Here is a 26,896-nt window from a genome sequence, read left to right as displayed (position 1 = left end):
TAGTTTTTTTCCTCGATTAAATACTGTTAGTACTGAAAAATTGATTTGATGCTTGTCTTTCTTTTCAGAACCACAAAAGATTCTTGGTCACCTCCACCAGTTGAAATAAAATTCATCTCTCCTTTTGGAAGTCCAGTGGATGGAACAAAAACCAAACAGAAAGAAACTACAGATGCAGCAGGGAAGACCCTAAGAAAGAACAAAAAAAGACTGTCTAATTTTCCAAAGCCAGTTGTGCGCCGGAAGATGCTGTAACTGTTTTTTTTTAAGTTTCTAATGTACACCACTGTTTGTAAAGTCATCAAAATTGTGTGAATTAGTAAAAAGAAGAAAAATCATCTAATTTGGAAGAGATAATTTATATAAATTATTGTAAAATTTCATAAAAATGATCTTCAGTAAGTAACTCCATATGGAGTGTAATTTCCTCAGTCAATGCAGTTTTCTATTTTATATTAAGACTTCATACATTTATATAATATGTAAATACAGCTTATTTTAGGAATGTTAAATAAAAATGTATACTTCACAATGTGCTTACTGTCTGATAGCTTTTTGAGGGAATATTGGGTTGAATGACCTGTATTGCTCAGAACTTTTAATGTTGGTTTGTGGGAGTTACAGACTCCCAAAAGTGATTCCAAAAGCTTTTAAAAAGTTTTTTTAGAATTCCTGTAACAAGTAAATATTTTAAACATACTAATTTTAATTTTAAAATTATGTTTGACCTTCTGGCACAAATAATTGGACTTACAATACAAACTGGTAATTCCTTACATTCACGGTTAAGTTGTACTGTATTGAAGTCAGAATGTAAACAATTGTGTTTTAAGCTGTGCAATATATATTTTTTTTGTATTTGTCTTAAACTTTGGGAAAGCTGCTCTTTAGTTCATAAAACCGGATCACACCTCAGATGTGTCATTATTTCTTAAAATCTGTTGTCAGCAAAAAGTTAACTGTACAGATGGTGTGATGCTTACAATAGCATATCAGATTTAAAGGGACACTACCCAGATACTTTGAAATTTGAGCCAAAATTATTTTTGTAATGTGACTGCTACTATAATTGAAATGCTTACTGTCTAAACATGCTTTGCAGTATTTGAAACCTGCATATCACAGCACTGAAAACCTGATGGTAAAGCCTATATAAATCTGAAAAAGGTACAAAAATGTACAGAAATCTTAGTTACAAACCATATTTTTGAATAATTATTTCATTAACAGTGTTGGGTTAAGGAGTATATGTCCCTATAAAGTTTCAATTTGTATAAATAAAGTCACAAACCTATTCTTTTAAAAGCAGACATGGAAGTACTATTTTGATGTGCAGTCTTTTAGACAATGGATTATTTTTCTGTATGTTAATTTATATATGGATGCAACTTTGAAGACTACAGAATGGTGGAACCTGATATTAAACTTTTCAATTAGTAAAAACAACTACAGTTATTCAAGACATAAGTTATTTATTAACTAATAGCTTGTACATAGTGAATGAATGTATTAATAACAGACTAAGCTTGTGAAAGAAGATTGTTCTGGGGCTGTGATTTTTCTGTCTCAGAACAGATCATCTAGAGAAGCAATTGCATGCACTTGAATATTTTTCTCCTTGGGGAAGTATTCATGACTGAATGAAAGCTTAAAAAAAAAAGTCAAAAGTTAAAAATGTGAAAGTGGCAGCAAATTGAGACCTTTGAGTCAAGTTAGTAATTATTTTTTCTGTTTATTTTGTACATGAGTGACTATAAATATGGTCAAAGAGGAAAGGGGAGGGAAGTTTAGCAATTTTTATATTCACATTTCTCAGAAGTGCAGTCAACAGCTCAAAATGGGGTAAAAGGTCAAATTTTCAATATTGGAATAGAATAGAGATGACAAATCTGACTTCTTTTTGTAGCGTGCAAGAGTATTTATAAAATACTCTGATTATTGTTGAATTGACTGATGAAATGCTAGTGAAGATTGCTTAATAGGGTTTTGATGCATTTCTGTAATTTATACTTATATATGTATATTTTTTGTATGAATTATTTAGAAAAAATGAAAATATAGCATTAGCTGATTTTATTAGTTTTTAGCGTCTATTTTATTTACACCTCAGCTAAAATATCCTCATTTGTCTGTGCTTAGGAAGAAAGCAAGCAATAGCAAAAGACAATTGTCAATGATTTAATAACTTCCTAAAGGTTTGCATTTTTCTAGTAACTTTTTACTTCAAAGGAGTTTTAAATATGTGTTGAAATGTTTTACTCTTTTTTCTCTTTTGTTGTAACTTGGATTTGGTGCACAGTTCTCCAGTGCAGACCAGTTTCCCTAAGGAGCAGTTTGAAAAGGAACCTGAGCATAATGTGTAACATGGAGTGGGCACAGAAATTTGAGGGACATAGAAGGAAATAGAAGCAAAACCAGACACTGTGACTGTTTAGAGCCTGAGAAAAGGAAGAAGCTGGGGAACAATGTTAAGGCACCAGCTCAAGGATGGGTTTATAATGGAGTGGAGAAAATAGACTTCATGTGGGTGCTTTCTTTGTAGGCTTGCTACATGTGTGAAGGATGAGTGGAAAAGATTTGCAGCTGTTTGCACATGGATCTGAGAGGGAGAGAGCAGTAGTGCCAGAGAAGGGCAGGAGGGACCTGTGAGAGGAGGTGGGATGCATTGTGGTGGTGGATGGATGCAGAAAGCTGTGGGGGCATAGAGCTAAAATTTTCCAGCAAACAAGGTGGGAGTTTCACAAGAGCTACAGCTCATTGCTAAATAGAGTATTCTGGAGTTTTTTCTATGGAAAGAGAAGTAATTCCTTGATTGCTTAATGTTTTTATCCCCTAAAGAGGTGCTGGATGGCTAAAAGCTGAAGCCAGATTGTGCATCTGTACCTTTGAGGTGTAACCCCAGAGAAAACTCCACTGGAAGGTTGACCACCTTGGGACAGCAGAATCTTAGCTTTCAGGAAGAATAAAATGAGGTGCAATGCCAGATTTTATTTCCAGGAAGCACACAGCAGGAAATATTAGTGACGGGAGTATGAATAACATTAAGGACTGTTGGAGGTTATTTTGTAAGAAAAGAAATGTTACAGTGGAAATTATTCTCTTGAGTTACCTCACAAACTTTCTTTTCTTCGAACATTTATAAGCTAAGGCTGGTGAAAGTATTTGTTCTAGGTTATAACATGAAGGAGCGTGAAATCTATTTTACTTTCAATGGGCACTCAGTGCTTGAAGTGCTAATTGATTCATGTTGACTTTGTTTATTTGCCTTAATATTTGTACATGTCCAGTGTGCAAGTAAGAGCACAGATAACTATTTATTCCCCCATCAGAACTTCCTCTCATGGAAGGCTACTCTCAGGGTTGTCAGTGCAATAAATTTGTTTGCTGCAATTTCATTACTTCCCATGTAACTAATATATAGCAAAGTTGTTGATTTCTGGTGGGGGGAAAAAATAAAGCTATAGCAGAAAACAGCCTACAGGTTCTCATGAGTAGTTAGGCAATGCTTGCAACCAATTAGTCTAGGCTAATCTGAAAATACTGAAATAATAGAATTTTAGGTAATAGGACAGTGTTTGTTTCTTTGTACTTTTGTCGTCTGTGCAAGCTTCAGGGTTTCCATTCCAGGAATGCTTTTTTCACCAAAGTAGTCAAGATAATGAGTCCCTTTGATGTGCTTAAAGATAAATGTTCTGTGGTTCCTGTGGAATTAAAGTTGTTACTAAAATAAAATGCATTTTCCAGCACTGGGCTGTGTGGATGACCAATATGTGAGGTAGAGTGAAAAATGCAAGTTATGGTTACTGATGTGACTGTTCAGGTCAGTTCCTCCCTGGCTGTTTCATGACTCACAGCAGGCATTGATGTGCTGTGCATTGCTGCAGAACTTGGTTTAAACCTGAATTGAGACATGAATTATTAGTGAATGACTGCTTGCTTGTGTTTTGATATTGCAACTGGGATTTTAATAACAGTGAGAGAAGGATGCAGGAGGTGGGTGTGTGATTTCTGTGAAAAGCAATAGCACAAGCATATATGATCCCAGGAGTCTGGGGCACTGAAAAACTTTTGCTTTTGACCTGACCTGTTCTGGCTTCTGACCCCGGTGTCTCCCTTAAAGGACAAGAACAGTGTGCTCATCTCAGCAGGACCCAACAGTTACATGGGCCAGGTAAGATCTTACTCGAAGAAGCAACTAAAATCAATTTTCACCAATTCACTGTTGTAGACTGGTCTGGTTTTTTATCTCTCCTTATTAACATTCACCTAAGCATAATGCACGTGTCTGGTGTTCATAGGTTTGAAGTGTTATGTAGTGTTACCTACATTTCTGTCATCCTGGAACTGAACACCAAAATGTAGCAGATGCTCTCACCCAGAATCACAGAATAAACTGAGTTGGAAAGGACCCACAAAGATCATTGAAATCCAACTTCTGGCCCTAAACACACCATGTGCCTCAGAGCATTGGCCAGCATTTCTTGAATTTTGTCAGGCTGGTGCTGTGACCACTTCCTTGGGGAGCCTCTTCCAGTGCCCAGCCACTCTGGGTGAAGAACCTTTTCCTAATACCCAGCCTAAACCTCCCTGACACAACTCCAGGCCGTTCCCTCAGGTCCCGTCACGGGGCGCCACAGAGCAGAGATCAGTGCCTGCCCCTCCTGTTCCCCTCACAAGGGAGCTGTAACCGCAGTGAGGTCTGCCCTCAGTCTCCTGAGGCTGAACAGACCAAGAAACCTCAGCCACTCCTCATACAGCTTCCCCCCTCGGCCCATCTTCCTTGCCCTTCTCTGGATGCTCTCCCAGAGTTCAGTATCCCCTTTCCGTGGTGACTGCCGGGCCCGAGGGTGCCCCGGTGCCGGGGAGATGGATGGATGGATGGATACGTTGTTTCTGGGAGCAGCCAGCCCCAGCTCCCGGGCAGGCCCTGCCGGTGAAGGCGGAGCGTGCGCCCGGCGCGGCCCTGACAACGGCATGGCTGCGGCTTAGCCGGGCCGCGGCGTTCCTGCAGGCGGCCCTGCTGCCTGGCAGCCAAGGACTGCCTGGCTGGCTGCTCTGGGAATTAAGGTGTCAGATGTAGTCTTGGACAAACAGTGGTGACAGTCCTTTCCTGGTGTGATGCTGGTTTGCTGGTGTGGTGGAGAGAACAGAATCCTTAAACTGGCAGGAGAGAGTCAGCGAACACCAGGCCCTGTTGCATGGGTTGCAGGTGTTGCTGCAGTTGTTCTTGTCAGGTTGCTGATTGTAAAAACCTGCTGGAGAATTAAATGTTCCAGATCCACCTGGATACAGCCTTGGGCAGCCTGCTCTAGGTGGTGACTTGAGCAGCAGGGCTTGGACGAGCAGCTCAAGTTGGATGAGATGGCTGCCAGTGGTTCCAGAAGGTCATTCTAGAATTCTGCTGTAAAGCCAAGATTGTAGAACTTGTGCTGGGAGGGACAAGCAGTGAAATACCTCACTGCTGTGTTCTGTACTGAGCCCCTTGGCACCTATGTCTGTCTGTCCAGGTAAAGGAAGCAGTGTAGAGACAAGCATTGACTTAGCACAGACTTTAGGAACTATTGTTTTCTGAGCCATGTTAGACAGGCTGCAACTCTTGAATGAAATGAGTCATGTCAGACAAGAGACACAGCAGATAGCTGGGTAAATTTGCCCTAATGTCCAATTCTGATTTGTGCTGGTTTTGTTTTCTCACTTAAAGGAAAATCAAACCTTTTGTCTGCATCTAATACAGAATCTTAGCTATTGGGAACTATTGGGATAGAGTGCTGAAATCCTTTCTAATTCTTATATTCTGCTGTAGGTTTATGCTTCCTGGCAATCACAAACTGTTCGACATATGATTTTTCTGAGATCACATCTTGCTAACCTGTATGAGTAAGCTTGAACTTGGTGTCTTGTTCTCTTCCCTGTTATTTATCTTGTTCATCCCTCTGTGTCACTTGTTGTTGGTGGTCTTGTAGGTATCGGAAAAGCTCAAGATTGTCCTTTTGCTCTGCTGTGAGATGAAAAACTGTCCCAAGTGCCATTTCATTTGAGCAAAAAAAGAGCTACAAACGATGTATGGGAGATTTGTCTCTGCATACTGATGAAGCTTGGGTCAGTCTCAAAGATATTTATGGCTGACATGAGTCTCTTTGCCTTTTTTTCTTTATTTCCAGTGAAGAATGCGAGACCTAACGGCTCAGGTAACGAGCAGTCTGCTGCAGTTTCCAGAGGTGACTGTTGAGGCACTTGGGGAGGATGAGATCACCCTAGACTCTGCACTGTGTGGGAAGTTTTCTGGAGGTGAGCGTTTTCCTTTAAATTTGGATTTGGTGTGACGTTGTTACTGCCTGAAGCACGGGGTCATGGCATCAGGTTGGTTCTGTCAAGTAAAATGCGTCAGGTTCTGATAGTGCTAACAGGATATTTTAACAATTAGAAGCATTGAAAGTGCAACAGCGTGCTCCAGTCCTGTGCTATTTAAATAATAGAGCTGACCATGCCCTCCCCAGTTCTGAATGAAATAGAAGGCAGTTTTCAAGGAAGAAATAGTGTTGTTTTGGGACAAATTTCTTTTTACCCGCTCATGTATTTCGTAGGTATTTAGTAGGATGCAGATTGAGGACCCAGTGAGAGTTGCTGACAACAGCTAAGCAGATTAGGCAGTTGACTTTCTAGGTGATCTGAAAGTAGAGCTGGATGCCTGTCTGGATGTCTGGGCTTCTGTTAAGAGCAGGTAGAATCTTATCTACTTGACCGTACTTGCAGTAATGGAGCTCATCCTTCCTTTGGGCTTGAAGTTCCTCAGTAGAGGAGCAAGTGTTAAACTCTTGAGTGAAACACCACTTTTTAAATATTTTCTGGGATCAGCTCATATAAAAGTTGGAACTACACATGCAGTTCCCATTTTAAGATACTTTCCTGTCCAAATCCCTGCCCAGAGTAGTCGTGTGTCAAGCACAATTCTTAAACTGGAACTGAATTGGTTTAGATGGGCTGTATTTGAAGTATGCTTTGAGACTTGTATTCCTGTACATATTTAGGTGTTTTTTAGCAAAACCAGGCCAAGTATGGTGTACAGGCAAGAGCTCAGTCTATTGTAATCTTTATCCCAAAGAGTGAATGTTCTTGAGTGCAGGAATGACAAGTACAAATGCAAAAGAATGGGTTTATTAATTTTAAGAATTATTGGTTGAGGACTGCAGTGGGTGATTTAAAATGATTGTCCAGGTGTAGGTAGGTTGGCCTTTCCCTTTGTTGCATTTGAGGGGAGGGCCCAGTGTCATTGCTGTTGTTCCAGTTGTGCTGCTGGGCATTTGGTGAGCGCCGTTCCTTTTGCCTTGCAGGCAGAAGTGGCCTGGCGTGGCTGGCGTGTGGCCCCCAGCTGGAGGTGGTGAACTCGGTGACAGGCGAGCGGCTCTCTGCCTATCGCTTCAGCGGGGTGAACGAGCAGCCTCCCGCCGTCCGCGTGGTGAAGGAGTTCTCTTGGCAGAAGAGGACTGGGCTCCTGGTGGGCTTGGAGGAAGCAGAGGGAAGTGTTCTCTGTCTCTATGACCTTGGGATCTCAAGAGTGGTTAAAGCAGTCGTTCTTCCAGGAAGGGTATGTATCTTTTTGGGGGAATGAAGGTTTTGTGTTGTTTGGTGCTGCATTATCCTGTTTCAGGAAAAGCTTTGGTGCAGCTCTTTGAAGGTTGTATGTTTTCTGAATTGTATTAACATATTGTCAGTTCAGAGTATCTGCCAAGAGAGCCTTTTTCTCAACACCCCTTTCTGCATTATTGTCATTTTTGTTTTAAGGCTCTAAGGGACACCATGTTTCTGATATTATTTTCCTTGTGGGTTTATATTGATTGCATGTTTCAGGACTTCCGCATGGTATTTTCCCAAATTTTCTTGGTTTATATGAGGCAGAAGGGCAGCATTCAGAGAATGAGAAACATTTTCTTTGTTCTTCCTCAGAATGAGTTGGCAGTACACTAGGAGAATAGGTAAAAGCAGTGCATAGCATAGTGGAAAAATATGTCATTTCAGGAGCTTCAACATGGAAAATTGTTGGAAGACTCTATGCAGAGCTAGTAAAGATTAATTTGAATCCAGTTGTACAATGAAAAAATAACCTTAAAAGTAAAAAGAAAAAAAATTAACCTTAAAAGAAAAATGTTAGAAGCAGCAACTCTTCAACCTTGTCTAATTGCGCAGCAAGATGTGTTCTGTATTTCCTCATCACAGTCACTAAGACTTGAAGGACAATAATTTGAATAATGAAAATATTCTGTTAGTCCTCTGAGCAGCAGTGAAGATTAAGAATTTAATTTGAATCATAGGAATTCTAAAAGAAAATAAAGTTACCTGAATTTACTAGAGGTAGCTGTAAGCTTGGAGTTGTGTTCAAGGTGAAAGATGAATTGTGAAGCAGGTGTCCAGGCAGTACTAGTTATTTATGTTAGTCATAACCATGTGCTTGGTACAGCATAGAAGAAAACCTCACGGGGTCTATAAGTTTGGCTATTTTCCCCCATTTCTAGGGATAAATAAGCTACATAAAAAGATGGACCACTTTGTGACATTCACTTCTTTGTTTCAGACAAACCTTTGTTGCTGATGTAAAGCTGTCTGCTTTCATGGTGCTGCATTTGTAAGAGGCCAGAAGATAGCCCCTGTTCCTGTGTTGTCCTGCTCCTTGAGTGCAGGAGCTCTGGTGTGCCTGTGTCTCTGCTGGAGCAGTCAGTGTTGTCCTGGGTGTGCTGTGGGTGCTGAAGGGTCTGTTCACCTTGTGCTGAGGTCATGGGGAGTGCTTGGCCTGTCAGGGAGCAGAGAGAGCTCCTGCCTCAGGCTGAGCAAGTTCTTGTTTGGTCTCTTGTTGTTGGTTTAGGCTGCCTTTTACAGTTTGCCTTGCCATCTGTAAGAGTGCTGGTGTGCATTTCGAATGTTTGTTGGATATTATCTGTCAAAGTGAGGGCCAGCGTAGATTTTAGTTATTCAGCATCTCCCTCCAAACCTTTCTAGGAATGTTTCATTCCCATGGAAGTCTAATCCTGTATTTCCTGTCCTGTTTCTGATGTGCTGATGCTGGCTTCCCTTCTGAGGATTACTCCTGGGGCTGTCAAAGACTTTGACATTAACCTGCAGTTCCCTGCAGGTGACTGCCATTGAGCCCATCAGCAATGACGGCGGAGCCAGCGTGAGCACGCGGCACCTGCACCAGAGTCTGCGATGGCTCTTTGGAGTGGCAGCAGTGGCCACAGATGTTGGCCATGTCCTTCTGGTTGACCTTTGTTTGGATGATTTATCTTGCAGTCAGAATGAAGTAGAAGCATCGGGTAAGCTGCAATTTTTAAACTTGAATTTAGGTGTAAGAAAATGTTTCCTTTCAAAACCCAGCTTGTATCCCATGAAGATGCCAGCGTGCTGACTGGCTGCTGGCATTTCTGACCTTGCCCACTGCTGGCTGTAGACAGCAGTTTGACTTGGTATGGTTCTGAACTGATCCAGAAATGGGAGTGGCTTAATGCTCCTCCTGATGTTCGGAAGGCCTCTTGCTGCCCACATCCCTTTGTCCCTGTGATTCTTGCCAGTGGGAGGTAGGAATTTTTCCATTTGAGTCAGTGCAGCTGTGTGATAGGATGTTGTGTCAGAGGTACCAGATTCCTTGGGAGTGTTCTCCTGTTTCCATCAATGGCTTGGGGCAGGCTTTAGGCTTGTGTTGTAAAATAAATCTGGCTTATCAAAAGTCCTTCATTTGGGTGAATGAATCCTGCAATTTGTGTTTTCAGATTGCAAGCACTGTTTTGGGTGTTGTGAGAGTGGCTTCAGGAGCTCATATCCCTAGAAGTAGCTTCCTCATGAGGCCCAATAAAGGAATTTGTCTATAATAGTTACATTTGTACCCAGTTTTGAAATAGGAGAGAGAATACCTGTTCCATCGGAGATTCCTTCTGTTTTCTGAATGGGTGCAGAAACAGGAATAGCCAAAATAAGGTGCTGCAAAAATGGGCGTTCCATTTGCAGAATTAGATTATATATGTTGTATAATCACATCAGTTTTGAAATGCAACTGAAGTGGCATAATGCATTCATTTCTCACATGCTTTTATGTGTGTAGATCTAGAAGTTGTCACTAGAATTCCTGCTGAAGTTCCACAAAGAAGAGAAGCTGTGACCCGGGAAGGGAGGCATCTCTGTTTTCAATTGCGAAGTCCTTCAGGAACAGCTGTATCAACCCTGTGCTACATAAGCAGAAACAACCAGCTTGTTGTGGGATTTTCTGATGGCTACTTGTCACTGGGGAACATGAAAACCTTGAAGAGGGCGTAAGTAGCCACTTCCATTTGGCATGCTTGGTGGTGCAGAGTTCTCAATTTTTTGCTTCAGGAAATATATTAATTTCAAGAGCCCTTTTTCCATGAGTGGGATGTTGGGTATAACCTTGGAGTGTTCAGAAATCCTCTTCTGAAGTATTAACTCATACATGGATTAAGTACAGCGCCTTTTCTGCCGTGGACTACAATTGATTTCTTACCGTGCCTGTGCATAGAGGTCTTGTGGAATGTACTGAACATGTCAGACAGCAGGGGTGTGGGAGATCTGATTTTTCTAAGTCAGTTTGTTCTGTCCAGTCATATTCAGTGAAACAAGGCAATGTGTGATTTTCCATGAGACAGGTTTTAGAAATTATTTTTTAGAACCAGTTACTGCAATGAGGGTATGCACTGAAAGGCTTCAGTATCTGAATAATGTGATTTTGGTGATTATATATTTTTAAGGGACCAGGATGAAGCGAATGAGACATGATAATTCAATAGCTGATCTGTGCCTGAAAGCATATTCTTTCCTACATTTCAGCCTTGATGCAAGTAGGGGGCTGACTTATTCCAAGGCATTGATGTACGTGGACCAATTTTTCCTTGGAAGCCTTGGAGATGAGAATAAGAAGCATATATATTTATAAACAATAGTAAAATTAAGAAATTATTTAAAATCTGCTGAAGAGCAATGTAACTTTAAATACGTGGCAAAATTCAGATGGGGGTTTACTTCAGCAAATCTGCAGTTACCATAATTACTGATAGATAAATAGACAGTGGAGGCATAATTAGGTGTCAGGAAAAGATTGTGAAGGTACAACTAAGGTTCAGAAGTCTGAAAGAAAATGTTTTTTACAATGCCCAAATAAAGAAATGAGAAGCTCCTTCTGTTTGGTGTTTTTTAAAATATGTTCATGTTTACTGCATATTAAGTTCAATATGTTGAAGTAGGCTTCAACAATAGGAACAGTGTTTTCCCTAGCAGCTGAACTAATCATTTCTGTTCCTCCTCCTCAGGCAGAGGAGGACATAAACAGAGGTTATTGCTTTGATGGACAGAAATCTCCTCACCTTGACTGCTGCATAAAAGGTAGTCACTTGCTTGCCTCCATTATTTGTCTTTTCTATTTTTTTTTCAAACCTGTAGGCACTACACTCAGCTTGGAGGAGGAAGGATTCCTGTCTGTGCTCTTACTTTTCAAGAGCCTGAGAATGATCTTCAAAATTGTTGCTACTTATGGGCTGTTCAGTCTACACAACAAAGGTGAATAAAAATTACAATAGGCCACTGATTTTGCTTTTTTTTTTTTTTTAATATTTGTTCACACAGAGTTGTCCCTAAAAGAGGACAATGACAGTATTGCTGGTTGCTTCATGAGAGCTTCAGAATTCTATGGAGTCCTTGTGTGCAAGTTCAACTTCCCTGGCAGAAAAGGAGCAGTGTTCAGCAAACAAATCAATGGCTTCCAGCTGGGATAAGGAAAAAGTCAGAGTGTAGAAGGGTGCACTGCATGCAAGAGAGGGACTGGAACTTAGGTGGGAAGGGGACAAACATACATCTCTCTCTCCCAGTGTCAGCAAACTACTTAGCCCAGCCTGTTTATAGACTAGCAGTCTTCTTGAGCTTGACTGCAAAGCAGTTTTCATGGAGAATGCTTTACTGTGAAAAGCTTTTTACAACAATTTTAGGTCCATGTTGCATATTAAAGCTTTCCAAACAAAGGCATTGTTAGCATTTGCCCCTGAAGCTGTTTGTGTAAAAATTTCCTCCTTTCTGTTTTACTGGCTAAGTGTGACCAGTTATCATGCATTGGGAAGCAGTGTTTTTCTTTTTGGCAAAAGCATGGTCTTAAGTCAGTTTCAGCCTAGATCCAGCCTAGATCTAATAAATTGATAATGAGGATTGTAAAGCAGCTTTGTAATCAAATCTCCTCTTTTATACCTTTTTCAGTGAAGGGAATGCTGTGAATTTACATCTCTTGCAGTTAGCATTTGGTGGCAGGAAATGTCTGGCATCAGGAGAAGTCATGTATGAGGTAAGACAGGCCTGTATGTGAGAGATTAAAAGATAAAGTTTCCCTGAGTATCAGTTAAGTTGGCTCTTTGTATACGAATGAAAGCTGGAATTTCTAGTCATTAAAATGAATGCCTGATGAGTTTATGGCATTGTAGTGTTTTATCTTATGGAACTGTTCCTTGGTATGGTGGACATCTTGTTCTGGTCTGCATTTTTTATTAAAATTGATTTTATCTTTAGTCATTTTATAAGATGAGATTCTTTGCTTAGACTTCATGTTAGTTTTTCAAAGAGATGGTTTTGGTTTTTCTTAACTACTGTGCATGTGTATCTGTTATTTCCAAAATTTCTGAATAAAATAGAATAGAATGTGCATGTTTCAGGACAAATGTTACGATTTTTTCTTTTCAATAATGAAAGACTTTTTAATTTATTCATTTGTTTTAGACACCTTTGATATTCATTTGTAGCATTTCCTGGAACCATTAAGAGAAAGCTTGTCTCTTCTCAGATTAAATGAATTAAATGTATAGAATGAGAATGTGTTGTTTCATGACAGTTCATTTTAGATCTCTGAAAGTTTTGGAAACTCATTTTTTGCTTGGAAGTGGTTTTGCTGGTTTTTTTTTAGTTTGGTGTTTTGTAGGGCTTCTTTATTGTAGAGTAGCTATTTGTCCACAGTACACACATATTCACATATTGTTTGGTAGACAGGTTAAATGAAGGCTGTACTGGAAAGACAGTATTTCACTTAATGCTTCCTTAGAAAATGGTGGTGGCAGAGGTTCAGGGCCATCCTTTCTGTATATCTATTTCTGTGTATCTCAAGGCAGTTTTCTTGCTCTGTAGCAATTTGGGATCTTAAACACATTGTCCATGTTCATTCTATGTCCTCGCCATAAGGAATTGAGGGATATTTCCTCAAAAACCTTTGAAAGAAGGTTTTAAATCTCTAGGAAGTTCTCATTGTTACTAGAGAGGTGAGCACTCTACTGATGTGCCTATCGATAACGTCCCCTGACAGAACTTTAGCTGCTCTAATGTCAGGTTCTGTAATCAAAACATGGAGCAAAGGCTTTGTGTGAAGGTGTGTTGCATTGTTTTAGATGTCTCTTTGTAAGTACATATTCAGGTTTGTAATGACGGTTTGATGATGCAAGAAATTCTACAAAATATGTTTAGATCTCGACTAATGTTAGGGAAATGCTAAATTTTGAAAATGTGCAAAAGCCTTTAGAGTAAAACTTGCTCATTATGACTTGACACTTAATTCTCTTGCATGTCAGATGTAATTCCTGTTGATGGGAAACATACAGTAAAATAAGCATATTATATCAGATATTGCATTAATTCCTATTGCATTAGGTATAATGTATATTGTTATTTCAAAATTGCCTTTCCTCTCTCTTAATTTTTTCCCCCCAGGATTTTACATGTTGTGTCAAGCTCTTCAGTTTAGATCTCTCTGGTGGAATCTTTCCCTGGAGAGGGCAGACCAGCAATACTAAATTCCTCAGCTGTCAGACCATAGAAAAATTTTGCAGCCGTGCTGACAGAGAGGACAACGTTAATGAAGGTTTGTTCTGATGTCCCTGCTTGGTTATTCTGAACTACATGGTTTGGATATCTGAGCAATAAATGCTGTTCTGTACCCACAGTCTTAAAGTCTTAAATATTCATCTAGCTGACCTTGCTGGGCTTATTAAAAAAACGTGTGCTTAAGTTATGTGAGACTTCTTATCCCTCTGAACATCATCTTTTAAGGGAAAAAGTAGGCTTTATTTTATGTTTGCTAGGGTGCTGGAACAGTGTGTGGGGTCATCTGTATAAGGCTGGTCAGTCAGTTTGTTCTGCCAGTTGTCTTCATTGAACAGTAAGATCATTCTGTTGCTTAGGAGTGTTACCTGATTTTTTTTTATCCTGCTCAAACCTCTGGCTGCATCCAATGTGCATCCAGTGAATCTAGTTCCCCAGGGCTGAGAACTGGAGCCGGTCCTGTGAAATATCTTAATCAATGATCTGAATGAGGGGATCGAGTGCACCCTCAGTAAGTTTGGGACAGCACCATCATGAACAAGAATGTTGATCTGTTGGAAGGTAGGAAGGCTTTGCAGAGGGTTCTGCACAGGCTGGATTGATGGACTAAGGCCAGTTTTAGGAGTTTCAAACACCTTTTGCAATGCTACAGGCTCGGGGAAAAGTGACTGAAATGTGCCTGGTGGAAAACTACCAAGGATTTGTCAGCCTACATGACAGCTTGTTGAATACAAGCCACCCCATTAAAAACCCCCAAATAATTATTCATTCAGCATGCAAAACTTAATTAATAATTGTGTATTTGATTTTGCTTAAAACAAATATAATTTGAATAAGAAAAAGAGGCACTGAAATCTATTGCAGAGATGGTTGCTATTTCGTAATTTTTTTATCATTCCTAAGTAAAGAGCTGTGTTTCATGAATGAAATAACAGCACATATCTCATATTTTCTACAGTAAGAAACAATGTCTTGTCTTTGACAGTAATCTCTCCTGACACCAGTGTATCAATCTTCAGTTGGCAAGTGAATACCTATGGTCAAGAAAAACCATCTGTTCATTTGGGAGTGTTCGACATCAATCGCTGGTATCATGCTCAAATGCCAGAATCACCAGGGTAGGTTTTAATTAAGACGTTTCAATATCCCTACAAAAGGTTAATTTAAAAATTGCTATTGAACATGTGCACTTGTTTTCTTTAAGGCCAGAAGAATTCCTTCATGATTGCCCCTATTTTGCCCTGTGGTCACTGGATCCTGTAATAAGCATGACTTCTCCAAACCTCATTTTGGATATTCTGGTACATGAGCGTAGTCTGAGTCGAGGAGTTCCTCCTTCTTATCCACCGCCTGAACAGTTCTTTAATCCAAGCACCTATAATTTTGGTAGGTATTTCACTGCTTTTCATTTGAATAGTGGCAAGCTTTGGTGGAGGTCAAATGCCACTTGAGTGGTTCTCTTTCTTGTTCATTGTTTGTCACATGAAAACCAAAGCAAAAAAAGCCCCACAAACCTTCTCCAACCTGGTTACCTTGTCCTGACAAAGCACTTAGTCTTGTGAAACATATCTGACAGGCAGCTGAGTTTTGGGTTTTGGGGCTTCTGTAACACGGCCTGGGAAGGGGTGATGGTCCCAAAATGAAATGCCTTTGAGCTGAGGCACGAAAGCACAGCACTGGGTGGCACTCAAGTTTCTAGAGACAGAGAGTAGCTCCTTTTTATGGGATGTGTGTAAGTGATGTGATGAAGGAAAAGTGGTGCTGGAGGTTTGTCTTTGCAGACAGCAGTATTTATAAAGCATAAACTGGTGAGAAGGTGCCAAGGTCTGTCAAATGTTCCTTGTTTCTGCAGATGTGACCTGCTTGCTCAGCTCGGGAGTTGTTCACATGACTTGCACCGGCTTCCAGAAGGAGGTGACTTTTTTATTGTCTTGAGAGTGTCAAGAGATGAACCTTCTGTAACTTTTCTCTTGCAGTGCTTTGAGTGTCAGAGACCACTTGATGCTCACACTGCCCATGCACATGCATAGCTGCAGTCATATCGTGCCAGTTTCATGCAAATGGCAGTGTTGTAGGGAGGCATGAGCAGGGATTGAATGGCTGGAAAGGACGAGTGGGGTGGAAGCTGTTTACTTCTTTGTATGGTGTGGAGTTAGGGTCTTGATCCCTGATGAACTTGAGCATGGAGAGAGGGAAAAGTGATTTAACTGTTGAGGAAGAAATGCATGTTTTTTCTCTCAACCTTGGCCAAATTCTAATTTCTGAGCCACTGCAGAGCTTTTGACAAACCTTTTCAAATTGAGTTCCAGCTCACTAAATATTTCAGCTTCAGCACAAACAAGCACAGATGTGTGATTTAAAGTTGTGTGTTAGGTTTAACTTTTACAAAATGTAATTTGTGTCAGGGAAAATACCAGGCCTGTGTATTGACAGACAGGCTGGAAAATGCTTCCTTTAGCATTGCAAGGGTTGGTATTTTCTTCTACAGGGTATTTTTTTAAAAATTGAAACCATTAGTTTGGCTGTTGTTTTTAAGGCAGAACCTTCGTGATTGAATGCTGTCTTAACCTGTTTTGATTGATGTTTCAGACCCTGAAGTTTTTGAAGAAATCTGGTCCTTTAATAAGTGAAGCCATCCGTGACAGCTACTCTCGGTGTCTTGTAGCTGGCTTGCTGTCTCCAAGACTGGTTGATGTCCAGCCATCCAGTCTGAGTCAGGTGAGTGTATGCTGGAAAATCCAGGGGGAAATATATCCATCTTGTCTGAAGGCTGTAGAGGCTACAAGACATGACCATCTGAGTTTTACTTGCAAGTTGCTCTAGGAGGCAGGTTGACATTATTTAGCAGAAATAATAATATTCTTAGATCCAAACTCCGAATTTGACTTGAAATAACCCTCTGTGCAAGCTGACCCAGCCCACATAATGCATATTTTGCAAGGCTGTTGTAGGCTCTTACATTCTCATTAGATGTTCTGATGTCAAATCTGGTTGGGAAGTAACTTGGGAAAGCAAGAAGTTTTATGATGACATTTCCTGAATTATGACTATATTGTTCAGAGACTTGTTATGCATTTGAGCAGGGACTGCTTTTGGATGCTAGAAAGAGAATTTTCAGAATTAGGTTAAGAGCTTGGGTTTGAATTTCTTTGGCCACTCTAAGGAGTATTTGGCATGTTTCTTTGTCTGAATCCAGATTTCAGAAAAAATGGAAGTATCACACATGCTTTCAAATGACAGAATGTGTAGAAATGTCCTTGAATGTAATAATTTAACTTAGAAGGAAAACATATTTTTGAGTATCTTTTAGAAAAAAGAGAGACAAGGAAAAAAAAAAGAAAAACGTAAATTTCTTTGCAGGATCATTTCACCTGAAATAAATGTCTGAACACCAGCTGGAATTAGCTGCTACATTATTTCCCATGTGTGTGCATGCCTGTGCATTATCCTTCTCAAGGACTGCCATGGCATTAGAATACAGTAATTGAACAGGCTGAAATTCCAGCCCATTAGAACTGAAATGTTTCGCTTCTTTATGGTGCTTTAACAAATTGAAACTTCATGTTTTGGCTGTCAAAGTTGCTTCCTGTCTTGCTAGTCTCAGGAGCTGCTTGGCCTCAGCTTCACTGTTTCCATGCAAACACAGTGGTGTTTGCTCTGTCCCCCTTCACATACTCCTGATGGCAGAGAGGTGTGCCCAAAGTGCATAATGGGTATTAGCAGAGGATGTTACTGGAAATAGTTAACTGGGACTCTGTAAATGAAGACTGAAACCCTGAGGCACAGAAATGGAGATTGAAACTAGCCTGCATGAAGTTGAAATGTCAGAGGAAAACATTCCTGTGTTCCTCAAACCAGCCAGCAGTCCAGCCTGTGTCTAGAATGAAGAAAGAGTCAAGAATATGGAAGTAGCAGCATTTGCAGCTAATGTCTGAGTGGGTAGCCAGTCAGAAGCAAACACTTCTGTCAGTGGCTCAGGTAGTGTCTGATTCAGGGCTACTGCATGGGTCACCGACAGAAGCTGCAGTGTTTATCAAGGTGAGACTGAGAGGAAAAGTCTGCGAGGTTGTGATTTGCTTTTGTCTGTTCTGTTCAGGAGGAGCAGTTAGAGGCAGTGTTGTCAGCTGCTGTGCAGACAGGTTCTTTGGAACTTCTGACGGGATGCATTAAACACTGGACTTCTGAAGGTAATGCTGCTTCCATTGTTTTTATGTGGTGTGTGTGTTTTGGTTAGAAATTGTGGCTTCATGTCCTTTTTGTTTTCTGTTTTTAAAGAGCAGCCAAGTTCTGCTGTAAATTTACGGTTTGTTCTTGAGTGGACGTGGAACAAAGTGATCTGCACAAAAGATGAACTGGACCAAATATGTGAGTAGTGGTGTGGTGGTTTTTGAAACCTGGAGTCATTCTTTGTAAAGGATCTTCTTCACTACTCTGCCAGTGTATGCTGCTGGTTCTTTAAGTGGTTCTTTAAGTCGCTTGTGGTTGTTGAAGTGTTGAAGTCTGGAAGTGTGCAGTTGCTCTGCTGAGTGATGATTCAATATTTCTCCTTGACAAGGTGTTCCGCTGTTTGATGGCTCCTGCAACTTCATTGACCCCCAGACATTACAGTCCCTCCAGCACTGCCAGCTGCTGCTGAGCAACCTCAGCACAGTCCTGAACTGTTTCCTAACAGAAGCCCGAGAGCTTACAGAGAAAGGTTGGTGAGAGCCCTGCTAGGCCTTTGGTCTGATAGTTAACATTTGGAAGATGCTTGGGTTGTAACGGTGGAGACAGGAGCCATTGTTGTTTTGGATGGTTGGGAGAGAGTCAGGTTGAGCTGGGAGGAGAGGCTTAAATCTGATCAGTTGGGACTTTGATTTAAGGCACGTTGAGTTCAGGGGAGCAGCTTGTTGTGGAGTTCATGAGGCTGGGTAGGAGAGGGTGCACTGGTTCAGCACTGAGCTGAATAAGGACCTGGGCGCAGCAATTGCAGCAACAGAGTGTGGTAATGCTGAGAAGTGTTCCCAATTGTTAACTAGCAATTGATAGTTGTGTGCAAATTGCTGGGAAATAGAAAGGAAACCAAAATGAGTAAAGCAATTTCCTTGAGCTTTTTTGGCTTCTGATTTTAAAAATTGTTGTTGGCATGTTGAGGGAAATAGAAGACTATAATCTCTTTGGCTAAAGTAAAAATCTCTGCTACATGGAAAACAAATGTTGTCTTCTTGAGTGTATCTTATAGTTTAGGCTTTATTTTTCAATTTTAATCTTTCGTGATTCTGTTTCTTTGTAGTGATTGGGGGTTTTTTTGGTGGGGGGTGGAATGGTGTATTTTTTCCTTCAAATTCATAAGTGATCCAGAGGGACAACTACAAAGACAGGTTTCCACTGTGTTTGTTCACACTTTGTTTGTTCTGCAAAGGGGGTTTTGTAAAATGAAAGGAATTGCAAAACTCAAATCATGTTTTGCCTTTCTTTCAGGTTTTTCAGATTTGACAAATAAGCAGGTGGTAACCAGCCTCATATTTTTGTATGTACAAGTGGTGATCTGGTTCTGTCGATCCAGTCTCCTTCCCGAAAGTTTAGGTAAGCAGAACCTGTAGTACCAGCACACTCATTTTGATAGTAAAAGCAGTACCTGCATATTTTGAACCTTTGATTTATTGCTTGAGGTGAAAGTGCACCTTGGAAATGCTCTTAATTGAGACATCTTATAAATTCCATTTTCAGCTTTAATTATTTTACAGATGCTCACATATTCAAAAAATCATTCCCTTTGAGAGCTGTTTATTTAGGAGTAGCCTTGAGCTTACCCTACATTCTCTGAATGCAGCATCAACGGCAAACATGAAACTGATCTTGAGACAAGAAGTAGTTGTAGTTCTGCAGTTTGCAGCAGTAGTAGTTTTGTCTTAGTTCTCCTTTAGCAAAGGCAGAAACAGGATTGGATTGAGAGTTGGAGGCTTCTGGAGGTTGTGAGATTTCTGTCTGTCTAGACCAAAGTTTTAGTTGAAAAACGTGGTCTTATTTTAACTTGCTTTTACTTTATCACCTGTAGATGATCAAGATGATGACATGCATTTGTCCAGACCTTTCTACAATTACCCTCTGATTCAGAGCTACTATACAGGTCACCGACAGAAACTCGAGCGCTTATCAAGGTAAGGCTTAGAGGAATTCTCTAGAAAGCTGCCACTGTTAGACTGTGTGAGTGTGGTTATTTTTGCAGTTAAAACCCTTTGTCTGCACTCCTTGGCATTACACGTAACAGAGCATGAAAGCAAGCCTGGAACCCAAAGGTCATTGCAACTCTTCTCTTGGGTTTGTGCGTTGGACTCCTTAATGAATAAGATCCTTGTGAGCTAAGGACCATCTTTGCTCTGACTCCCGAAATCTGTGACACTGAGAGGCTGGAATGAGTGTTTTACTCTGTGCAAGCCCTTGGTCCCTTTTGTTGCAGAGGCAAATGGGATTCTGATTGCTTGATGATTGATGGAATGGTTTCCCAGTTGGGAGAGGAAGTGGAGAAGTTGTGGCGGAGAGATGAAGGCGGCACTGGGAGATACCCACCTGTTAGTTTACACGTGAGTGTTCTGTTCACTGAAAACCCCAGCAGCAGCAGCAGCAGCAGTCCCCTAAAGCCAATGATGGTGAAAGACAGGAGCATTAGAAAACCTTTTCATCTTTCATTTCAGGCACTGCTGGATCTCTATTTGCTAGAAAGCATTGAAGAAAGTGACAAACATGCAATTGTATCCTTTCCAGATTCTGTTATTTCTCCTTCAGTAATAACAACATAAATGTTCTTACATGTTTGTCACCTATGTGTTTTTTTGCAAATTCTTTTCTGATACAAGCAAACAGGTTCCCTAAAATATTCAAGATAAAAACCTCACTTAGTTTCTTTCAAAACATAATAGTTTTTAATTTTTTAAAGCACTCCTTTCTGTAGTAAAGGACTGTGTTTTAGAACAGTGCCTGAAATATGCTGCTTCAGAACAGAAGGGTTTGTAGGAATGGTTTTCCAGTTGCTGATTTGTTTCCCAGCCCAGCTAACAGTGTTTGCTTTTTTTTGTGTAAAAAGTACAAGCACACAGAATAATAAAGAGGGGGTTGAGAACAGTCATTGGGCTGAAGCCTAATTTTTAAGCTGCTGGACCATGCAGACTTTCCTTTGTTGTTTGTTGGCTAAATCAAGAGTGGAGCCTGGAGAGTAAAGGGGTTAAAAATGCTTGTAGTCCCAAGCTGCCTTATTCAGACATGTTCCTAACATGGGATGTCAGAAAGGGAAGGTGAGGCTTTTGAGTGAGGGGTCCACATGCAGTTTTAAACACAGTTTCAATCAGTCAGTGCTAAGTTGCATTGTAAGGGCACCATAATTTGTGTTGGTTTTGTGAAGACAGGAAATGAGGAGAATAAAACAGCTGTAGAACTTGTTTTCTTTAATAATTAAGCATTGGATGTTGAAGTGTGTTGAGTGTCCAACTGGTAGCTTCACTGACAGAAGCAGAAGCCTGGGTTTTAAGAGCAGTATATAAACACCCAATAGCTGCTTTTTTGATTGCCTTCCAGAAATCCACAAGTGTTTCTTTCTGGAAGTATATTCAGAATATAGTTTTGAGATTAGGACCTGACTATTGATACAATGGGTTTTTATAGCTTAAAATGGTAAGATCAATACCTTGGGATGTTCTGCTTTCTACAATTTTCATATTCTTATTTCATTGTTTTGCTAAATGTACTGTGATACAAGTTTTTGGTCCTAGCGATTTATTTGCCTTAATTAGATACTCTCAGACAATTTACTTGCTGCTGGATATCATCCATATCTTTCCAAATAAAACAGAAACTTCAATTGACTCCTTTCCAACTGCCTTTGCTATCCCTTGGGGTCTTGTTAAGCTGATTCAAGGGTTTTGGCTTCTGGATCACAATGATTATGAAGTAAGTATGAAACAGTTGAGTTAGACAAACATTACACTGCAGAGCTGTAACCAATAACAATTTTTTTTAAATTGGTACTTAGGTGTTACAAGCACCTAAGAGCATAAGAAGTTTTTTTAACACTGGTTTGACATCTTCAGCAACAAGTTAATGATTTGAAATTTTGTTTTAACTACTTTGACAGAAATTGATTGAAACAAAGGCATAATCAGCATAAATAATGCTTAATATTTGAATTTGCAAAGCCATCTCGGTTTTAGGAGGTTTTCAGCAGACTGGTTGGGCACTGATTCTAAAAGAGTTTTTTTGGTACTTGAAGCATGGAAACTGATGGTAGCAGGAACATTTGAGACAAAAGACTGCAGGAGTGATATGTCAGCCTGATCTTCCTAATGCTTTAGGTTGTTTTTTACCTGTCACTATACGAATAGAACCAATTTGATTGTTGAGTAACTTATTATTTAGTAATATATTTATAAAAAGGGATGTTTGTCCACAGAGTTTCGTGAACTTAGAAAAATCTGAATTGTTCCTTTTAAGACATTCAAAATTTTATCGCTGATTTTTTTCCCTGCAAATACCTGAAGAATTTCTACTGATGTGTCCTGGCTCAAGTATTTTGTTATTGAGACCTCTAAGTTGGTCTCACGCACATCCAGCCTTGCTGCAGAAAGTTTTGACTCTTTGTTGCATGGGTGTGTGTATCTCTGGTAATGAAGTTGTTCTCAACTTGTCCAGAATTCCCTGGCGCTGCTCTTCCATCCAGCTACACTCAAGACTGTGTCATGGCAACACATGAGGATAATCCAGTCCCTGATGTGCCAGGGGGAGCACAGGCGAGCCCTCAGGTACATGCAGATGATGAAGCCGTCGATGTGCAGCAGCAGCGAGGTGCGGCTGTTCCTCACCGTGCTCTTGTCCAATAGGTAAGGAAACCTCCACTCTTGGCATTCACATCTTGGGAAATGTGGAGAACTGATGGCACAAATGGGGCTCCCCTCCATTTCCTTTGAGCTTTGAATGGATACTATCACTGTGGGGTATCTTTTTGGCCTCAGTGTTCCCATTCCTTTCCATGTCCTAAACCTTAACTGCAGGTGCATGGTGGAGGCTTGGGGTCTGTTGCAGCAACACACCACGAAGTTAAACATAGAAGAGTTGCTAAAGCACATGTATGAAATCTGTCAGGAGATGGGGCTGATGGAGGATTTGCTGAAGCTGCCCTTCACAGACACAGAAAAAGTGAGTTTGGAGAAGAAACAAAAAAAAAACCTTGTCTCTTTGGCAAGAGAAGAGGCAGAATGGTAATGATGTCTGAAATGTGTTATTTCTCACAGGAGTGTTTGGAGAAGTTTTTACAGACCAAATCTGGTGTTCAGAACCATGAATTCCTCTTAGTCCACCATCTGCAGCGTGCCAACTACATCCCAGCGCTCCAGCTGAATCAATCCATGAAGGCCAATCTGTTGGTAAGGGTAGCAGTCCTGCTGAGTATGCAAGTTTCTGTCAGTGTGACTGATCACTTTTGATAGTCTTCAAGAAAAATTTTGCTTTGTCTTTTATATCACTCTTTGAAAGAATAGGAATAAGTTCCTACATGTCAAGTTACAACTCAACCTAAAAGGTGGGTGAAATAATTTTACTACTGCAAACTGCCGTGTGAAGTTATAAATTAAATGTTCAGCGGTTGACTCCACTGAAAGTTTGTTTGTATCTGACAAAAAAATAGGTATCTTTTCTACAATCCCATATTTTCATTCAGTTCCTCAAATCCTGCTGTTATATATGGTTTAGCTAGGGAAGTTATTTGTGTCAGTTTTTTCTGTGGAATAAAGAGTATGTTGTATGTCACATCTTGTATCTTGCTTTTACCCAAGAGCAGTCTGGATGCTCAACAGGTCCAATACGTGTAGTGGGGTTTAGTTGTGGTTTTGGGTTTTTTATTGTCTTAAATTATAGCGCACGCAAGCTCTCTGATTCCAGTAGTTTCCATGCTACCAATTTTATGACATGAATTCTAACTTATGTTTCTCAAAATATCCAGATCAAATTCTGCATTATGTGAACTTCTCTTAGGGATCTCTGGTGCATGTGTTGCTTTTTGAAAGTGTATTTTTCCAGTAAATCAAACTTAAAAGGTAGTCTTGGAAGGTTTAAGTGTGTGAAAACTGTGTTCCAGACAGAAGGTGTGTCTAAGTAGATTTTCCTAGTTTTCCCATCATTTTGTCCAACATAATTTGCAGTTGCCCTGTGTATTCAGTAATCTCAGACATCTATATTTCATGATAACCAGGGGAAAGCCTGCTCTTCCATAAGCCATTTGAAAATTGCACGTGTTAACAAGTATGTATGTGAAAATAAGGCTCTGCAAAGTGCCAGAGTCCTTTTAACTAGGAGTTTAATGTTCTGCTTTTATTCCAGTCTTCTTTGCACTTATCCAAAACTACCAGGTGAAATTGGTGTGTGCTCCTGGGTGGACCTTGCTGTGGTTCTGTGCAGTGGATTTGTTGTCCTTTGTCTGTAGAGCAAATTTAGGCCTTAGCTGGAAAGAGCAGAGACAGTCCTGTGCAATGAACTTCTGGTGAATTGTTAACTTCTTGCTTTACACATTTCCTTTGCCAGAATGGTCGTGATCCTCGCTTGAGAGAGAGAGCAGTAGCCAGAAATTCTCTCTTAGACCAATATATCAAGATCCTTCCCACAGTTCAAAGGAAGCTGGCAGTAGAGAGAGCCAAGCCGTACCGTTTGCCTTCATCAGTCTTAAGAGAAGGTAATTTTAGAGAAGGGAACTAGGATGTGCAGCTGGCCATCACTTTGAATACACAAGGCTGATACTTTTCCCTCTTGCTTTACAGTCCCAAGGCCAAAGCCATTATCAACAGCAACAAGGCAGGCTAATGCAGGAAATGCGCATACAAGAACAAGTTTCATCAGTAAAGTACTGTCCAGATTTAAAGAAGCATGGCTAGGAAACAAGACAACCAAGTTCTCAGAATATAAGAAGTAAGCAGCCTTTTCAAAAAGTTTAGCCTTGTTCTATGTGTTTGAGGGGAGACAGAAAAAGGAGAGAAATCTCTTTGAATTATGTGTCTTGGTGGGAAGGTACATGTGAAAATAGCTTTGTTTTGCTTTTTTTGCACATAAAATATACGTTTGAGACACAATTCATCGTAAGTACTATTTGGAGAAACATACTTTTCTGCTATGATAATCTTAGTTAGGCAAATACATGTGTTTACATTATGAGAAATGTGTTTACAGAGTTTAATACAGCTGAAACTAAAGCTTTGACCACCACCAAGCTCTTGGTGTACACTTTAACAGACGAACAGAAAGAAGTGCCTGTCACTTCTATGTGGGCCTAACGTATCACCCCAGCAGTGAGGGTTTACCTGTATTTCTTGTTCACTGAGTGTTCGTGTTGTCAGCATCACAGCATGTTTTTTTTCATTTATTTCTTGATTTTCCTAGTGTAAAATGAGTATTTTAACAGGTTGCTGGATTTGGTGGTTCATCCTGTTCCTTCCCGCTCTGTGGCACAGGATGAGACCCAGCAGCAGTCCCCGTGCAGAGCTTCTACTTCTTTTGTGGCATCCAGCCCCCTGAGAGCAAATGCACATCGCTCCAGCTCCCAAAACAATCTGCCAAGAGCATCAGAGCTGAATTTACTGGAAACACGCCTTGTGGTCAAGGTTTGTATTTTCAAAAGTCAGTAGCAACCAACCAAACCAGAAGCTTGGGAGCTGCTTTGTTTAAAATGAAACCCCTGGATTCAAATGGTGAGATACTTTTTGCATGCATGTAGTTATTGTATACACAGTCTTTTTCCAGCAGTAAAATGGAAACAGAGGGAAAGTTTAGTTTTCAGTTAATTGCAGCGGTCACCTTGTCCCACAGCTTTGAGAAATACACTTGTTTTTATTGCATGGAACAAAGTTCAGCTTGGACTTTTCAGTCTATACTTAGCTGCCTAAAGATGCAATTTGTGGCTTAACCATGTCATTACTTAAGTGCCAAGTAGCTTTGTCTAGTTTGATGTGCATTTCTACAATTAAGAACTGGGCTTCAAACTCTTAATCCAGTGTTATGAATGACAACTGAGCAATGTCAGTGATGTCAGTCTCTGTCAGATTCAGTGATGACTCTCTGCAGCAGTTTTGCCTATCAGGTGGTTTGTGTTAAACTGCATTTCCAGTCACTGCCATCAAACTGTTACTATGCAAGGCAGTAACACCTCACACGGCCCCTTGGTTCTGATCTTTTTGCCTTTGCCTACCTGAATGAAATCACTGCCATCTCCCTGAATTATAACCTTTTTCTTGTTAGGAAATATCATCTATACTATTGAACTAGCTTCATCCTTGTCCTTTCTAACTCTTTCAATACTGTAGAACATTTCTGAGCCAGGAAAACCTGAACACTGCTACATGAGGATATGTAGGTATTTTTACAGCACTATCCCTTCATCTTGTGTGCAGATTGATTAATTAGTGCAGAAATAAGCTGCGGCTGTGGCTCTGTTGACTGGCATCTGGAATACAGCAATTGAAAACACTGTCTTGTGGAATAAGGGTTATGTGCCTTTTAAAAGAGCAGCATAGAAACTGCAAAAATTACTGGGATAGGAGAGAACATTGTAGGCAACAAGATGCTATATTCTTGTTTCTTCAGGAATTTTGAAAAATAACTTGTTATCATAACTGAATCTTTAAGCACTGGGGACCCAATTGCATTTTACCCTGTCAGAGGCAGTGGGTCACTCTGCACTGCTCCACAGCCAGAGGGCACTGCTACGTGATGGGCATCCCTGGCCGTGTACACACCTTGTGTTGGAAAACTGCTCCTGGTCATGGGCAGTGGCAAATGGTCAGTTCTGAAGAGAAATGCCAGAAACAGAGCATGTGAATTGCACACAGGAACGGCTCTGATCCCTGTGCCTCAAATACATAAACTCTCAGCTGTAATGTAGTACGTATGTTTCACATTCAGGGGTGAGTGGAAGGGAAAAGCAGCTTTTCTGTGTCTTGAATTTCTTCTACCTCGGTGTGAAATTAGTCTGCTTGCTACTGAATAAAGCATTAACAGACATTTTTTAACTTTAGGTTACTGAAGACAGTGCAGTGACAGCATA

General features: G+C 40.4%; 2 protein-coding genes across 2 annotated transcripts in view; both read left to right on the top strand.

Annotated features, from left to right (window-relative positions):
• The window catches only part of LOC118684744 (protein ELYS), a 43,243-nt gene extending 39,496 nt beyond the window's left edge, over positions 1–3,747 (top strand). The window contains 1 exon segment of the mRNA XM_054514241.1: positions 69–3,747. Coding sequence (XP_054370216.1) covers positions 69–255 — 187 coding nt within the window. The 3' untranslated portion in view covers positions 256–3,747.
• A 2,312-nt stretch (positions 3,748–6,059) lies between these two features.
• Positions 6,060–25,860, top strand: LOC118684711 (protein ELYS-like). The gene is made up of 25 exons (XM_036379784.2): positions 6,060–6,288; positions 7,332–7,585; positions 9,125–9,305; positions 10,088–10,295; positions 11,437–11,553; positions 12,241–12,325; positions 13,732–13,882; positions 14,828–14,960; positions 15,047–15,228; positions 15,695–15,756; positions 16,432–16,560; positions 17,939–18,029; positions 18,118–18,207; positions 18,398–18,538; positions 19,303–19,407; positions 19,880–19,982; positions 20,282–20,405; positions 20,517–20,573; positions 21,619–21,765; positions 22,504–22,691; positions 22,863–23,007; positions 23,103–23,234; positions 24,388–24,535; positions 24,621–24,768; positions 25,259–25,860. The coding sequence occupies exons 1-25, from the start codon at positions 6,168–6,170 to the stop codon at positions 25,479–25,481; spliced, it is 3,465 nt and encodes a 1,154-aa protein (XP_036235677.1). The 5' UTR covers positions 6,060–6,167; the 3' UTR covers positions 25,482–25,860.
• The last annotated feature ends 1,036 nt before the right edge of the window (positions 25,861–26,896 follow it).

Source organism: Molothrus ater, chromosome 3, assembly GCF_012460135.2.
Source record: "Molothrus ater isolate BHLD 08-10-18 breed brown headed cowbird chromosome 3, BPBGC_Mater_1.1, whole genome shotgun sequence".
Taxonomy (NCBI): domain Eukaryota; kingdom Metazoa; phylum Chordata; class Aves; order Passeriformes; family Icteridae; genus Molothrus; species Molothrus ater.
This window is presented reverse-complemented; position numbering and strand designations above follow the sequence as displayed.